The 17523-nt window shown below is 44.8% G+C and overlaps 2 protein-coding genes and 1 pseudogene across 9 annotated transcripts in view; 1 reads left to right on the top strand and 2 right to left on the bottom strand.

The window, feature by feature from the left end:
- The window catches only part of LOC146762673 (mesoderm induction early response protein 3-like), a 219881-nt gene that overhangs the window by 149519 nt on the left and 52839 nt on the right, over positions 1 to 17523 (top strand). The window lies entirely within an intron of this gene.
- On the bottom strand, positions 5160 to 8445 carry LOC146762676 (uncharacterized). The gene is made up of 2 exons (XM_085551745.1): positions 8347 to 8445; positions 5160 to 7736 (listed from the first exon to the last, which is right to left on the bottom strand). Exons 1-2 carry the CDS (start codon positions 8355 to 8357, stop codon positions 6311 to 6313), a joined length of 1437 nt encoding a protein of 478 aa, XP_085407871.1. The 5' UTR covers positions 8358 to 8445; the 3' UTR covers positions 5160 to 6310.
- On the bottom strand, positions 11037 to 12131 carry LOC146762675 (uncharacterized; annotated as a pseudogene).

Here is a 17523-nt window from a genome sequence, read left to right as displayed (position 1 = left end):
AGAAAATGAACGTCTTTATCCTGCTCCCTACCTGCAATTTCAACAGTGGATCTGCTAGGCTAAAGTTCCTGGGTTCCCATCATTAAGCTTCTGTGATCAGAGACTCTTCTCTCTCACTTAGCATGGTACAACTTCTCCACCAGTGCCCAATTTTCCTGCAGTTTGAGCCTCCCCCCCCCCCGGGTCCTTCAGCCTTACTCTAGTGCAGCAACAGGATAGTTCTTCCCAGTGGCAGCTGCTACTTACTACCTCTGTTCCTCAGTCAGCTATATCAGCTTTTCAATATCACTCACCTCCCTTCAGTCCTTACATTCCTGTTACACCTTGCTCGTTTTTGCTTTCCTCAGCATGCATCTCTCCCAAAACTTTTTTCCACTCTTCAAACTCATTACATAGACTACTAACATTTCAGCTTCACCTCCTCCCCTTCAGAGGCTTCCAATGCTAACACAGGGATTTCAAGTTCCCTAGATCTCTGCAGACAAAAGTTTTTCACACTTCCAATGCCCCATCCCCTACAACCCCCTTCACAAGTAATACTGTTTAGAACAACAGTCTCTGACCCCAACTATCACTCACACTCAGAGTTCTACTTGCAGAGGGGCAGTGCAGTGGAGTTGCTCTCACACCAGTGCAAATAAACTCATTCTTTAATCCTTTTGCCCTCACACACTATTCATGCCCTCAATTACACTTCCATTAACAATGCTTTCTTAAAGCATTAAAACAGCTTGCCCCATTCACTCAAAAAAAACACAAATCAAACAATATGGTTCCTTAGATTCCATGAACAGCCAGTACTTAGACTTATGATTAAAGCACTCAATTATAAAATCTGGTCATGCTACATAATTTATGTTTGCTGTTACTTCCACTTCTCTTTTCCTTTTTTAGTGCTAAAACCATCAGACCTTGGGGTGCCATCATACCACAGTCCCATTACCACTTGAGATGATTACAAAGAGTCAAAAACATATCCGTGTGTCATGGTTTAAACTAAAAATCCATCTGCGTCCATGACAGGGGCCGTGGGCCCCGCAGAGGCCCTAGGCCGAAAGGAAAAAAAGTTAATTAGGAAAAGAAAACAGCAGCAACGATCTAAGAAGGCACACTTATTTACTAAATTACTATATCGAAATACAGAATAACACAATATAATACAATATAATTGAAAATTGAGCTAACGAATCAAGCAAAATAGGAGAGAGAATGAGTCCCGAAACCGATAGGCCTACTGTAAATCTTGGCAAAACGGCGAAGGCTCCCACACACTCCCCTGAACGCCAGAACTCGAAAGACGTCAGTCTAGCCTGCGACAGAGTTAATATAGTGTCCAGGTCTCGTGACCTATCGTGTTGTTCTCTGGGAGATGTAGTCTTCTTCTGTAAGTTGCAGATTCAGTAAAATTATTCATGCTTTATATGATGTTATGATGTGGAATACTGATAGCAAAATTACAAAATTATTAAACCATGACATTCCACCCCTTATTCTACATCATTACATTATGCTTATACACACATACACACTCATACGTATAGTTGTGAGTAATCAGCAACCTTATTTTCTCAACAATTATATTTATTCCATACAAATCCCTAAGTTGAGAACAAAACTCTGTAACCTAACCCATTATTATTTATTAATTTTGAGGAAAATGGCAAAACTGCCAGAAAAAGGAAAACATGTCAGCGGTGGAGGAGAAAGGCAGCGCTAGTAGGGCATCCCCCACATCAAGGTGCACTCATCCTTTTCCAGCCGCCACAGCAGATTTGACTTATACTTCTTTTTATGTGTGCTCTACACATGCATGGCCAGTGCACGATATAGAGCCCAGATGGAAAACTTGCTTACAGAATGCCTAATTAAGGTATATAGAAAAAAGTGTTTCCTTAACATTAATCCACTCTATCTTAAGTCCTCTACCTAATTGGACATTCGTCAAATATTTTCTGAGACTCTACCTTTTTATCTACAAGAAATCATTGGCTGCAATCCCCCAACATCAAATTCCCTTGTGGTACACATTGGACATTCCCATTCTTGTCCATCTCCCACCACGTGCACCCAGGTCCCTGGGCAAAGACAGTACCCCGGAGAGGTTTGCCCTTTCCAGATGCTGGAAGGACCCAAACTGCTTTTCCCAACACACTCTTTATGTGTACTACAGGAACCTTATTTCCCTCCATGGTACGTAGGGAGCTGGATTGGTTAGGACCATTACGATTACTAGATCCTCGAGTGTTAACCAACCAGGTGGCTTCTGCTAAATGGTTCTCCCAATTTTTATACAATCCGCTACCCATTGCTTTCAACATAGTTTTCAACAACCCATTGAATCATTCAATCTTAACAGAAGCTGGTGCATGATAGGGAATATGGTAAATCCACTCAATGCCATGATTATTGCTCCAAGTGGTCACAAGAGAATTTTTGAAATGGTTCCATTATCTGATTCAATTCTTTCTGGAGTGCCATGCCGCCACAGGATTTGCTTTTCCAACCATAATATGGTGTTTCGGGCAGTAGCATGGGGGTACTGCGTATGTTTCAAGCCTCCCAGTGGTTGCCTCCACCATGGTGAGTACATAACGCTTACCATTGCGAGATCGTGGCAAGGTGATATAATCAACCTGCCATGCCTCTCCATATTTATACTTTTGCCATCGCCCTTCCCCCCAAAAAGGTTTCATCCCCTTGGCTTGTTTAATTATGGCGCATGTTTCACAGTCATGAATAACCTGAGCAATAGCGTCCATAGTTAAGTCCACCCCTCGGTCTCTGGCCCACTTATATGCTGCGTGTGCCCCGGTGGCGCAAGTGGTAGGAATGCCGCATTGCAACACTGGAGGCCCTGGTTTCGAATCCCCCCTGTGGCGCAAGTGGTAGAACTGCCGCTCTGGTACACAGGAGGCTCGAATCCCAGGGGGTTGGACTCGATGATCTCTAAGGTCCCTTCCAACCCGCACAAGACTATGATACTATGATGATCCCTTCCTTGATGACCTGAAGTCTCGTGGGCCCACCGAGCTAGGAATAATTCACCCTTGTTCTGCCAGTCCAAGTCTATTTGAGCCACCTCAATTTTGGCAGCTCGATCAACCTGATGGTTGTTTTTATGTTCTTCAGTAGCCTTACTTTTAGGCACATGAGCATCTACATGGCACACCTTTACAACAATGTTCCTTAGTTGGGCAGCAATGTCTTTCCACAGTTCAGCAGCCCAAACAGGTTTACCCCTTCGTTGCCAGTTATCATCTTCCCACTGCTACAACCACCCCCATAAGGCATTTGCCACCATCCATGAATCAGTATAAAGATGAAGCATTGGCCACCTCTCCCGTTCAGCCACATCCAAATCCAGCTGAACAGCCTTTACCTCTGCAAATTGACTTGATTCTCCTTTACCTTCAGTGGCCTCTGCAACTTGTCGTGTGGGGCTCCATACAGCAGCTTTCCATCTGCGATGCTTCCCTACAATACGACATGATCTGTCTGTGAATAGGGCAAATTTCTTTTTGTTTTCTGGTAGCTCAACGTATGGTGGTGCCTCTTTAGCACGTGATACCTCTTCTGTAGGTGGTGTTTCAATTTTTTTACTCTCAGGCCAGTCCATGATCACTTCTAGAATTCCAGGACGGCTGAGTTTTCCCATTCGAGCTCGTTGAGTAATTAATGAAATCCACTTACTCCAAGTGGCATCAGAAGCATGATGGGTGGAGGGAACCTGTCCTTTAAACATCCAGTTTATTACTGGCAAGCGAGGTGCTAGAAGAAGCTGAACCTCTGTCCCAACTACTTCAGAAGCAGCCCGAACCCCCTCATACACGGCTAAGATCTCCTTCTCAGTCGGAGTGTAGCGTTCCTCAGACCCTTTATATGCTCGACTCCAAAATCCTAGGGGTCGGCCTCGGGTCTCTCCTGAGGCTCTTTGCCACAAACTCCAGGTGGGACCTTTCTCTCCAGCAGCAGTGTAAAGGATGTTCTTCACATCCTGTCCCGTCCGTACTGGCCCCAAGGCCACGGCACGGGCTATTTCTTGTTTTATCTGCTCAAAAGCCTGCTGCTGCTCAGGACCCCATGAGAAATTATTCTTCTTCCGTGTTACCTGATAGAGGGGGCTCACTATGTGGCTGTAGTTTGGGACATGCATTCTCCAAAAGCCCACTACTCTCAGAAAAGATTGGGTCTCTGTTTTATTTGTGGGCGGAGACATAGCAGTGATTTTGTCAATCACATCTGCTGGGATGTGACGACGTCCATCTTGCCATTTTATACCTAGGAACTGGATTTCCAGGGCAGGCCCCTTCACCTTGCTGCGCTTAATGGCAAAACCAGCTTGCAAAAGAATTTGGATTATCTGTTTCCCTTTCTTGAAAACCTCTGCTGCTGTATGGCCCCACACTACAATATCATCGATATACTGCAAGTGCTCAGGAGCATTACCCTCTTCCAAAACAGCTTGGATCAATCCATGGCAAATTGTTGGGCTGTGCTTCCACCCTTGAGGTAAACGGTTCCAGGTATACTGAATACCTCTCCAGGTAAAAGCAAACTGTGGCCTACATTTTGCAGCCAATGGGATGGAAAAGAAGGCATTAGCAATGTCAATGGTGGCATACCACCTAGCTTCTTTTGACTCCAATTCGTACTGGAGTTCTAGCATGTCTGGCACAGCAGCACTTAATGGAGGTGTGACTTCATTCAGGCCACGGTAATCTACCGTCAGCCTCCATTCCCCACTGGTTTTACGCACTGGCCATATGGGGCTGTTAAAAGGCGAGTGAGTTTTGCTGATCACGCCCTGATTCTCTAATTGGCGAATTAGCTTGTGAATGGGGAGCAATGAGTCCCTATTGGTGCGGTACTGCTGTCTGTGAACCACTTTGGTGGCAATTGGTACCTCTTGGTCTTTTACCTGGAGCAACCCCACAGCAGAAGGATCATCTGACAGACCAGGTAAAGTTGACAGCTGCTTAACACCGTTTGTGTTAACAGCAGATATCCCAAAGGCCCATCGATACCCCTTGGGATCCTTAAAATATCCCATCCTAAGGTAATCGATTCCCAGTATACATGGAGCCTCTGGACCGGTCACAATAGTGTGCCTTTGCCAGTTTTTACCAGTGAGGCTTATTTCGGCCTTCAACATTGTCAATTCTTGGGAACCCCCAGTCACTCCATGTATATATATTGGTTGTGTCCCTTGGTGACTTGAGGGCATTAGGGTGCATTGTGCACCAGTGTCCACCAAGGCTTTATATTTCTGTGGTCGAGATGTGCCAGGCCACTTAATCCACACAGTCCAATATACTCTATTGTCCCTTTCCCCCCCCTGGCTGGGGGCAGGGCCCCTCTATTGTTTACCTCGGTGGCTTGCAGCAACTGGAACTCTCCCCTTCTTGGAAGAGTTCACCTTGGTGGTTGTTTCACCTTGTAATTCTTTCACTCGTGCCTGAAGTGCAGAAGTAGATGAATTACACCACTTCTTCATGTCCTCCCCATGACTACAGAGGAAAAACAACAAGGCAAGACGTGTAGTCTTATTGTTGTCATTTGCTTGAATACGAGGTGTCTTATCGTTGTCATTTGCTTGAATACGAGGACGTCTCTTTTTTATGGTTGAGATTTTCGATGATACAGGTCGAGAGGAACTCATGTTGTTTAGCTTTTTCAATAGGCGATTGTGGAAATCCTGGTCTCCATCATCTGGTACCACCATGGATTCATCTACATCAGGCACATTAGCCAATTTGTCAATAATGTCACTTTGTGTTCCCTCCATTTTGTTTAATCTTTCCACAATTTTGACAATGGCTGAAGTATACAGATTAACTTCTGTAGCGCTTATAAATAATTCAAGTTCCTGAAGTCTGCTAATTAGTTCATTCACAAGGGGTTTCCTTTCCCCTTTGCCATATACTAATGCAAATGCACTGGCATGCTTTTCTGGAGCTGCCTTTGTAAAGTCACGCCACATTTGTCGTGGAACGCGGACTGTTTCAGGATCATGTAATTGGTTTGGATCGTTACGATTGAAGTGGGGGCTGTATAGCATTTCCACCAGAGCACTTTCTCTCAGAAATTGGATACCTTTCTCTATATCAGTCCATTTCTTTTTCTCAGGCTCCAAGTCCCGTTTAAAGGGGAATCTATCTCTTACCGCTATCAACAATCGCTTCCAGAGGATGTAGGACTGATTTTGGCATGTGCCAATACCTCTGTCCACATGTGAGTCCCTGGAAATGCTACCCAGTTGGCGAGCTTCACTGCCATCGAGCCACGCACTGTCGGCACCATTGTCCCAGCATCAGAGTAACCAAGTGACCATATGTTCTTTTGGCTGACGTGTGAAATCCATTCTTAGATCTCGAATTTCACTCAGTTTAAAAGATTGATCAATAATGGTCGTAATACTTTGCTCGCCTTTTGCTCTATCAAGAGTTCCAGGTGTTGATGGTGGCAACTGTGTTGATGAGGCTGCCCCATCTACAAGTTTGGACTCGAGAAATTCTTGTAAAGAAAATCTAGCTTTTGGCTCCTCTTCTTCTTCTGACTCTGACTCTTGTATTATTTCCTCCAGGTAACCCTCCTTCTTTTTCCTCTCTCCTAACTTCCTCTGCTCCTCTAACTTCTTCTTATACTCCTCTAACATCCTCTGCTCCTCCAGCTTCCTCTGGTCTTCTGACTCCCCCTGCTCTCCTTCGTCCCCCTGCTCTCCTGAGTCCCTCCGCTCTTCTAACTCCTTCTGCAGTTTCTCTAACTGAGTGGAAACTCGTTTTGTCTTTCGCCTTCTTACAGGGTCAACCAACACTGTATCTGGTGTCCCTGATGGTTGGTCCAATTGGACTACATGTGCCCCTGGTGGCTGGTCAAATTGGACTACATGTGCCCCCGGTGGCTGGTCAAATTGGACTACATGTGCCCCTGGTAGTTGGTCAAATACATTCAGTTCACCCCCGAGGGCACATAGCTGTTTTCTGAGAGTGTTCCGCTCGAACTGGATGGCACCGAACTCAGTCTGGAGGCTGTCGTACTTCCACTGGAGGGTGTCGTGCTCGGATTGGAGGGTTTTACACTCGAACCGGAGGGTGTTATTGTCAGTCTGGAGAGTGTTGTGCTTGTTCCGGAGGGCATTGTGCTCTGACTGGAGAGTGTCATACTTGGACTGGAAGGTGTCACTCTCGGATTGGAGGGCGTTGTGCTTGGGCTGGAGGGTGTCACACTCAGACTGGAGGCTAACATTCAGAGTGTTGTACCCGGACCGGAGGCTGTTATGCTTGGACCAGAGGGCGTTATGCTCAGTCTGGAGAGTGTTGTGCTCGGTCCGGAGGGCATTGTGCTCAGTCTGGAGAGTGTTGTGCTCAGACCGGAGGGTGTTATGCTTGGACTGAGGAGTGTTGTGCTCGGACTGGAGGGTGTCGCAATTGTGTTGGAAGGCATCATGCTTGGGCTGGAGGGTGCCGCGCTCAGACTGGAGGGCATCGTACTTGGACTGGAGAGTGTTGTACCCGGACCGGAGGGCGTGGTGCTCTGACCGGAGGATGTTACACTCAGACCGAAGGGCACTGTGCTCTGACCGGAGGGCGTTGTGCTCGGTCAAACTCTCAGGATTCTTTAAGTGTTCAGGAGTAAAGCTCCATGACACTAAAGATGTCTGTTTTCTAAAAGTCTCTCCAAAGTCTCTCCACACTCCCTGCCACTCAGTATTCTCTGGTTCTAGGGAAGACTTCCTCCTGATGTAACAAATGTAATAAATTCAAGAACCAATAAGTAAAAAAGCCAACAGTAAGTTCAGGGAGATTGACAGTGTGTTCAACTGGGCTAAATGGTCATTCGAAGACTGCTTAAAGGATGCAAAGAAAAAAGGAAGAGCACACTCAAAAACCACCATTTCTGTACTATTAGTTGCATTAGTTGCTCCCTCTGGAGCTGCATGCAGATACCAAGTAAGCGTTGCTAACCATGCTTTCAATCCATTATACATTCCTATAGCTCCATAGGAAAAAGTGGCTAGCTTAAATATGGTCCAATATGTTTGGAGCATCACAAAAGAGGAACTAATGACATGCAGTCCCTGGTAGAACAAATTTACTAGAGAAAACATTTTTTTTTCCTTTTTTTTCCTTTTCTTCAATAGAGAGAAGAAAAAAAAGTAATAAAGCAAAGCTCAGCAGTGTTTATAAAATAAACCGGGGTATTGGCAGTCCGCCTGGACTTTCAAGGTCAAGCTCGCAGGTGCAGAATCGCAAACCTAAGATAGCTCCTTAACAGAAAAAAAAAACTTGAAGCTCTGTTAAAAGCTAAAAGAGCAACAGAAGAAAACACAGAAAAGCAGCAACTCACCTTGCCCGCATTCTCCACCAAAATCAGTCACGGTTTAAACTAAAAATCCACCTGCATCAGTGACAGGGCCCATGGGCCCCGGAGGGGCCCTAGGCCGAAAGGAAAAAAAGTTAATTAGGAAAAGAAAACAGCGGCAACGATCTAAGGAAGCACACTTATTTACTAAATTACTATATCGAAATACAGGATAACACAATATAATACAATATAACTGAAAATTGAGCTAACGAATCAAGCAAAATAGGAGAGAGAATGAGTCCCGAAACCGAGAGGCCTACTGTAAATCTAGGCGAAACGGCGAAGGCTCCCACACACTCCCCTGAACGCCAGAACTCGAAAGACGTCAGTCTAGCCTGCGACAGAGTTAATATAGTGTCCAGGTCCCGTGACCCCGTGTTGTTCTCTGGGAGATGTAGTCTTCTTCTGTAAGTTGCAGATTCAGTAAAATTATTTATGCTTTATATGATGTTATGATGTGGAATACTGATAGCGAAATTACAAAATTATTAAACCATGACACCGTGTATGCAACCTTTCTCCATTTACCACCCCTTCTTAAGATAATGTGAACTGTAAGAGAAAATCACAGCTTCATGCCCAATTCCAAGGACACTTAATTTTTAATTTATAATGGACTCACCAGGATCTGCTTCTACTTCTTATTTGCACTCTAAATGCAAGGACACACCAAACAACCAACAAATAACCAGAGATAAAACAGACAATTTGTTTAAAAACAACAGAAAACTAACCAAACACAAATGAAAAACTCACAAATATTGGAAACCTACAGCACAACCCCACAAAACAACAACAGTCAGTGACTGATACTTCCTCAGTGGCAGTCAGTCCTTAAATGGAATCTAGGAGAGGTGGAGCCAGGCTCCACCCCTTCCCATAGCACAGCTGAATTGCCTTCACCTGTGCTCCCACAGCTGACTCATTGCTTGCCTCATGTGGTCAATCAGACGTTCAGGCTCTGATCAACAGTTTCCCATACACTCCACCCATTCACAGCATGAACCAATGATTAGGTTGACTAAAGGTTAAGCTTTTCCTCTTTACAGAGATCTGACACATCGCAACGCAGTCCATGATCACCTCTAAAATTCCTGGATGTCTGAGGTTCCCCACCCCAGCTTGTTGTATAATCAGCACAATGCACTTGCTCTAAGTGGCATTAGTAGCATGATGGGTGGAGGGAAACTTTCATTTGAACATCCAGTTCAGCACTGACAGTCGAGGTGCCAGAAGGAGCTGTGTTTCAGTACCAACTATTTTGGAAGCAGACCCAACCCCCTCATACATGGCTAAGATCTCCTTCTCAGTTGGAGTGTAGCACTCTTCGGACCCCTTGTACGCTCAACTCCAAAATCCCAGGGGTCGGCCTCAGGTCTCTCCTGAGGCTCTTTGCCACAAACTCCAAGTGGGACCTATCTCTCCAGCAGCAGTGTAGAGGATGTTTGGTAGGGCCATCTATACTGGCCCCAGGGCTGCGGCGCAGACTATCTTCTGTTTAATCTGTTCAAAAGCCTGCTGCTGCTCAGGGCCCTCCGCGTCATCTGATAAAGGGGGCTTACAGTGAGGCTGTAGTTTGGAACGTACGTCCTCCAAAAGCCCACTACGCCAAGGAAAGACTGTGTCTCTTTCCTGTTAGTGGGTGGAGACATGGCAGTGATTTTGTCGATCACATCTGTTGAAATAAGACAATGTTCATCCTGCCACTTTATACCTAGGAACTGAATCTCCCGGGCAGGTCCTTTTGCTTTGCTTCAGTTAATAGCAAAAGCAGCTCATAGAAGAATTTGAATTATTTGCTCTCCTTTTGTGAAAACTTCCTCTGCTGTATCGCCCCACACAACAATGTCATCAATGCACTGCAGGTGCTCAGGAGCACCAACCTGTTCCAGTACAGTTTGGACCAACCCATGGCAAATGGTCAGGCTGTGTTTCCACCCCTGGAACAAATGGTTGTAAGTATCCTGAATGCCTCTCCTGGTGAAAGCAAACTGTAGCCTACATTCTGTGGCCAAAGGAATGGAAAAGAAGGTGCTAGCAATGTCAATGGTGGCATACCATTTGGCTGCGTTTGACTCCAGCTCATACTGGAGTTCTAACATGTCCGGCACAGCAGCACTCAGTGGGGGTGTGAACTCATTCAGGCCTCGGTAGTCTACTGTTAGCTTCCATTCTCCACTGGCTTTACCCACTGGCCATATGAGGCTGTTAAAAGGTGAGTGAGTTGGTACACGCTGCTCTTTTACTTGTAGCAGCCCTGCAACAGACAGGTCTTCTGACAGGCCAGGCAAAACAGACAGCTGCTTAATGTTGTCCTTATCTACAGCAGCAATTTCAAAGGCCCATTGATACCCCTTAGGATCCTTGAAATGCCCCTTTCTGATGTAATCAATACCAAGAATGCATGGAACCACTGGGCCAGTTACAACAGGATGCTTTTGCCAGTCTTTACCAGTGAGGCTTATTTCGGCCTCCAACACAATCAGTTCTTGAGAGCCCCCAGTCTCTCCAAAAATATGGATTGATTCTGTCCCTTCGTGACTCGAGGGCATTTGAGTGCACTGTGCACCGGTATCCACCACTGCCTTATATTTCTGTGGTTCATCAAATCCACACGGTCCAATTACTCTGTTATCCCTTTCCCTCCCCTGACTGAGGGCAGGGCCTGTCTATTAATTATCCGTGGTAACTGGAGCAGCTGTGCTGCTGCTTAATCTGTTTTGTAATTCTCTCACCCATGCACATAGTACAGGAGTAGGTTGGTCATGCCACTTCCTCATGTCTTCTCCATGGTCTCGTAGTTAACGCCACGAGGCAATACGTGATGTAGTCCTACTGTTGTTCCTCGCTTGAGCTGGAAAGCATTTGGATTTTAATAGCTAAGATTTTTTATGATACAGGTGAGAAGGAGGGTTCATCACTTTTAATTAACTGGATCTGCATTTTCATTAGTTGGATCAGCTCATTCATTAGACTCCCTTGATGATCCTGATCTTCATCAATCGTTCCTGATACTACTACGGCTTTGTCTGGATTAACCAATAGAGACACTTGCTCTTCCATTTCATTCAGTCTGTTCGTTACTTCAAAGATGGCAGAAACGGTGACATGAGTTGGAGGTAACTGTTGTTCAAAGTTCTGAAGTTTAAGAAGTAATTCAAAAACTAGGGGTCTTCTATCTTGTTCCTCGTACCTTTGAAACGTTGCTGCTAGTGTAACGGCGTACCTTTCTGGTGCTGTTTCTGTGAGATTCTGCCACATGTAAGGCATTCTCCTCACTCTCGTAGGATCATGGTCTTGGCGTGGATTGTTAGGATCAAAATTAGGGTTATACAACATTTCCATCACAGCTATTTCCCTCAAATACTGGATACCTTTTTCAGTTGTATCCCACTTTTTCATCACAGGCTTCAGATTGTCTTTGAAGGGAAGCTTTGCCACTAACATTCACTCCCAGAGGGTGGCAGCCCCATCTAAACATCTACTAATCCCTCTGTCAACAGTTGTGTCTCTGGCAATGCCTCCTAGTTGGCAAGCTTTGTTACCATCTGGAGACAAGCTAGTGGCCCCGCTGTCCCAACAGCAAAGCAACCAGTTAACAAGAGATTCCTTCGGGCGCCGTGTAAACTCCATTCTTGAGCCTTGGATTTTAGTCATCTTCAGGCATCGACAAACAGTAATAGACTTCCTCGTCATCACTCTCCTCTTCATTCCTCTTAGATTTTCCTTTTGCCTTTCTCGGTGCTGAGGAGGGCCCCTTGCCTGGATCTTCCTATACCTCCTCCTCTGCTTCTTCTTCTTTTCTCTGTTCTAGACGCAAGGACACCCATTTCCATTTCTTGCCTTCCACAGGGGCAACTGACATTGCTACTCGTGCGTCTCCTGTGACTGATCAGATACGACCTGGAGACATCCCCCTTTGGCTTGAACCTCAGTTTGGAAACTCTCTCTTTCCAGAATAGTATTATATAGAGCATGGTAAGCACAAGCGAAGCCCCAAATAAGTCATACCTCCTTAGATCTAAGCTGCACCATCCCTGACTCAAATACTGGCTTAGGGTCTCGGATCCCTCAAATGTTCAAGAGTGAAATCCCATAACATTATGAGCCCCCACACTTCTAAGATTTTTCCTAGACCTCTCCATATTCCCTGCCAGTCAGCATTATCTGGTTTTGGAGGAGACTTCCGCATAGAAAGAATGGAGAGGAACACATTCAGGGAGACTGATAACATGCTCTCGAATATGAACAGAATCACTAATTTGGCTTTCGAAAATCTCGCAGCAAACTGAGAAGAAAGCCCGGAATCTGGAATGCACATTGTGTTGTCTGTAAAACTGGCTATTCCAACTGGGATGTATTTGTTTGTAAAATCAGTCATTCCATCTGGAATGTAAGTGTCAAAATTCAAATTATACCACATTGCATATAAGTACCAGGCAGGTGTCTCCATCAGTGCCCTTATTTGGTTATACATGAACACAATTCCACAACAAGAATTCATGACGGTAATAATCGGCCAATACGTTGAGAAGATCATAATTACTTTCAATCCCTTAAACAGAGCAGCTAGAAGAAAAAATGAATTCATAGCCGGTAGGTGGTAAAAAAGGAAAAAAAAACAAAACGAAAACAGAAGACACTGTACAGTGTCTGGAGTTTGACAGATTGCCCAGACTACAGTCTAATCTACGAAGGTCAAAGTAGCAATGCTTTTGCAGTCTCTGGCTTAATGAAATCCTTTATTTCCTTTCTTCCCTACTAACTAACTTTTAACTAACGTTAAAATCTTCAGGTTGCCCACATTTTCCACCAAAAGCTATCACTGAGTTATCTAGATCAATCTATGGCCATTACAGGGGGGCAGTAGGCCCGTGGGCTCCCTGGCCCCCCAAAATGGGAAGGGAATAGGGGTAGGGAGATGGGACCTGGGCTCAAGGAAACAAACAGAGCAGTGGCAATGAGCTATGGAGGAAAACTTATTTTATATGATGATGGCATGCAAGATAACACAATATAATACAATCTAATAGAAAATTGCGGCTAATAAATCAAGTGTAATAAGAGAGAGAGAGTTTTCTGAAGACCAAGAAGCCTACTTTTGAAATTGAAGGCACACGGCTTGGAAGCACACCCACAGCCACTGCCAATCAGTGAGAGCGAGCAAGCGTCACTCCCGCAACATATTTTCCTCTTTGATCGTGAGGTCTTTCGGGACAGGTAGTTCTTTTTGTATGTGCTCCACATGATGTCATGACATGGAATACCAATAGCAAAAATTACAAAACCATAATACGATATATCTCCTGAGAAAGGATATTTCTTTCTCTTGTACAAGACTCCTCTCTGGCTGAGCGATATTGGTCTTTTAAGGGGCATCACTATGGTACATCACCAGGCTGAGTATATTTTGTAGCTCTTCTTTTAACAGCAAGGAGTACAAATGACTTTGCTGTCCCAGAGAGGCAACCTAAAACGCCACTGTTTGGGCTTCGGCCACTTCTGTCTTAGGAATGTGTGATAGATCTTTCAATCACCCTTGAATAGGTAGCATTGTTTTTACCAGCACCTCTGTTTGTGTTTTTGGTTCTACTACCCACAAGGCAGAACAGGTGGTCAATAACTATTTTTCAATTAAGCTATACCTTTCTTCTGCTCCATGCCAAACCTGAGACCAGAAACCAATTGGGGTGCAGACAGAACCCTGACAATGCCACAAACCTCACACAAACCCTTCCTGAGTTACATGAACATCTAATTTGGCAAGTAAGATGGGAATCAAACATAACAAGTGCCTGTGCTTGTCTGACAGCTAGTTTGGCTTGCTAGAAAGCATCTTCTTCCACCCAACCCCAATCCCACTGTTAGCCTTTCTTAGTCTACACAGAGGCCTCAGGATCTGTGCAAGGTGGGGTATAAAGAACCTCCAAAAGCCCAAAAAGCTCAAAAGGTTTTGCAGCTGTCTTCCTGTAGCTGCTATAAGAAACGCCCGAGTTTAATCAATAATAGCACTGGATAAAGCTTTTGTCTTCCCAGATCAGGCAACTCAAAAACTACAATGACAATTCAGGTCCTAGAACCTTTGGTGGGTTGATAGCTCACCCCTATTTATAAACATAATTAGATAGTGACCCTACTACTATATCAAGCATTTCAAAAGAGGCGGAAATCAGCATTATGTGTGCCCCGGTGGCGCAGTGGTTAAGGATGCCGCCTTGCAACACTGGGGCCCGGAGTTCGAATCCCCCCTGTGGCGCAAGTGGTAGAAGTGCCGCTCTGCTACACAGAGGCTCGAATCCCGGGGGCTGGACTCGATGATCTCTAAGGTCCCTTCCAACCCGCACGAGACTATGATACTATGATTAAGCCATCAATACAATGATACAATTTGACATAATCTGATCTCTTCCACACCAACAAAACAGGAGCTAACAAAACAAAGCAGTGTAACAGTTAAATGAGATGGAAAGTAGCAATAATAGCAGGGTGGCAAAGTTTAAAGCTACAGCAAACAGAAACAGGCCCAGCATACAAAAACACAGAAACAAAGGAAGAAAACTAACAAATGACAGGAAAATCACAGGTAAACAGAAACCTCTAAAAAAAAAGCTTGTGCCTCCCCCTGCCAACAATTAAATGAGGTCTGGGAAGAGGTGGATCCTGACTCTACCCCTTCCAGTCACTCAGGTGCATTACATGCACCTGAGCTCCCCTGGGTTAGCCCTGCCTTCCCACCAGGTACTCCATGACTTAACATTTCCACTACACTCCACCCCTTCACAGTATGAACCGATGATTGAGCAAGGTGAAGATAAGCCCTTTTCACTACAGTGATCCAGTACACGACGACACTTGTTAAAATTTGCCCATCTCAGTGTAGATTGACAAAATATACAATTAATGTTGATTGGTTCTTGGTTGAGGTTCATGCTCCTTTGTGGGACAGTACTCAATGGTTCTCCAGGAGGCACTTAGTTGCTTGAAACAGGGAAGGTTCAGATCACATTTCATCTGTCCTATATAGTCCACCACAAGGTATCACACTGATCTTACAGTGACACTGGAGCATCTTAATGTCATGTTGTCTCTCCCAGAGATCCTGCGGACTCAAAGAAACTCACAGGGAATAGAACAGATGCTTCAGAAGTACCAGGAGTAGGCCCACCCACCATGGCAACATACAGACCGTATTCCTGTCTTGGATCAACACTTTCGCTTGCATCGGGGCATGTCTGTCTATGTTTTATGGGTGGGTTCGGCTTGGTTCCGTCACTAGAAGGGCAGAGGGAACCGCAGATCTGAGCCTCTAAAAAGGGGAAACAGGGGGCCCCAAAATAATTAAAAACAGTGGCAACGATCTGAGGAGAAACAAACTATATTACTAAATATAGTAAAAATAGAAAAATATAGTAATAAATATATTGAAATACAAGATAACACACTCTAATACAATATAATTAGAACTGAAACTCATAAATCAAATATACTGAGAGAGAAAGTGTCTGAGTACTGAAGGCCTCATCATAACGCTGAGGTGAGATGCGCAGTCCAGTCAAGCAGCAGGGAGAAGAGCCAAAAGTAAAAGGGATATCAGGTGACCTTGCCAGGGGTTTTATCTCCTGTCTGAAAGCAAAGCCCCCTGGGGTATGTAGCTGTTCTTTTCCAGAGAGGTACCCAGAACTGAAGCATTAACTCTTTAACTTCCAATGCACTACATGATGTTATGATGTGGAATACCAATAACCAAAAATCATAAAATCGTAACATTGCACTCCTTATTCCACAATGCTATATCATGCTTAATATATACAAACAAAGAACAATAATTAACAAGCATTAAACACATGCGCACACAGACTTGTATATACATATACACGCACAGAATTACTGACTGCAATCTCCCAGTACCAAATTCTTTTGTGGTACACAATGAACACCCCCATTTTTCTGCATCAGCCACAAAGTAGATCCATGTCCCTGGGAAAACAGTTTCATGATGAGGCTTGACCTTCCCAGAAGCTGGAAAGACCCTAACCACTTTTCCCAACATGTTCTCTAGATGTACTAACAGGGACCTTATCCCCCTTGCCAGTATATAGGGAGCTGGCAGGACCATCATGATTGATAAATCCTTGAGTGTTGACAACCAGGTGGTTTCTGCCAAATGCTTCTCCCAGTGCTTAATTAATTAAGTAATTAATTAAGTGCTTAAGCCACCTTAATTTTGGCAGCACAATCTAACTGATGGTTATTTTGTCGTTCAGTAGCCCGACTCTCGGGCACATCAGCATCCACATAGCACACGTTTACAACCATATTCTTTATTCAGGCAGCAATGTCTTCCCACAGATAAGCAGATCTACTTAGATTACCCTTTCTTTGCCAGTTGTTTTCTTCCAGCTGCTGTAACAAACCCCATAAGGCAATTGCCACCATCCATGAGTCAGTGTAAAGATAAAGCATTGGCCACCACTCCTGTGCAGCAACATCTAAGGCCAGCTGAACAGCAAATGGGCTTGATTCTCCTTCTCCTTCAGTGCTCTCTGCAACCTCTCATGTGAGGATCCACACAGCAGCTTTCCATCTGTTATGCTTCCCCACAATACGACAAGATCCATCAGTGAACAGGGCAAATTTCATTTTCTGATAGTTCATTGTATGGTGGGGCCTCTTTAGCACGCAATACCTCTTCTCCTGGTTATGTTCCAAACTTCGTAACCTCTGGCCAGTCCATTATTGCCTCTGGGATTCCTTGACGATTGAGATTCCCCATCCAAGCTCGTTGTGTAATCAGTGCAATCCACTTAGTCCAAGCAGCATCAGTAGCATGATGGGTGGAGGGAACATTTAAACATCCAGTTCTGCACTGGTAGTCAGGGAGCCAGAAGGAGCTACACTTCAGTACTGACTACTTCAGAAGATGCCTGAACCCCCTCATACTCAGCTACTTTTCAGTTGGAGTATACCATACTTCGAACCCCTTGTATGCTCAACTCCAGAATCTCAGGGGCCGGTTTCTGGTCTCTACAGACACACTTTGCCACAAACTCCAGATGGGACCTTCCCCTCCAGCAGCAGTGTAGAGGATGTTCACAGAATCACAGAATGACCCAGGTTGGAAGGGACCTCAAAAATCATGAAGCTCCAACCCCCATGCTT

This window comes from Coturnix japonica, chromosome 1, assembly GCF_054131305.1.
Source record: "Coturnix japonica strain WE chromosome 1, WE-NBRP24, whole genome shotgun sequence".
NCBI classification, from domain to species: Eukaryota; Metazoa; Chordata; class Aves; order Galliformes; family Phasianidae; genus Coturnix; species Coturnix japonica.
This window is presented reverse-complemented; position numbering and strand designations above follow the sequence as displayed.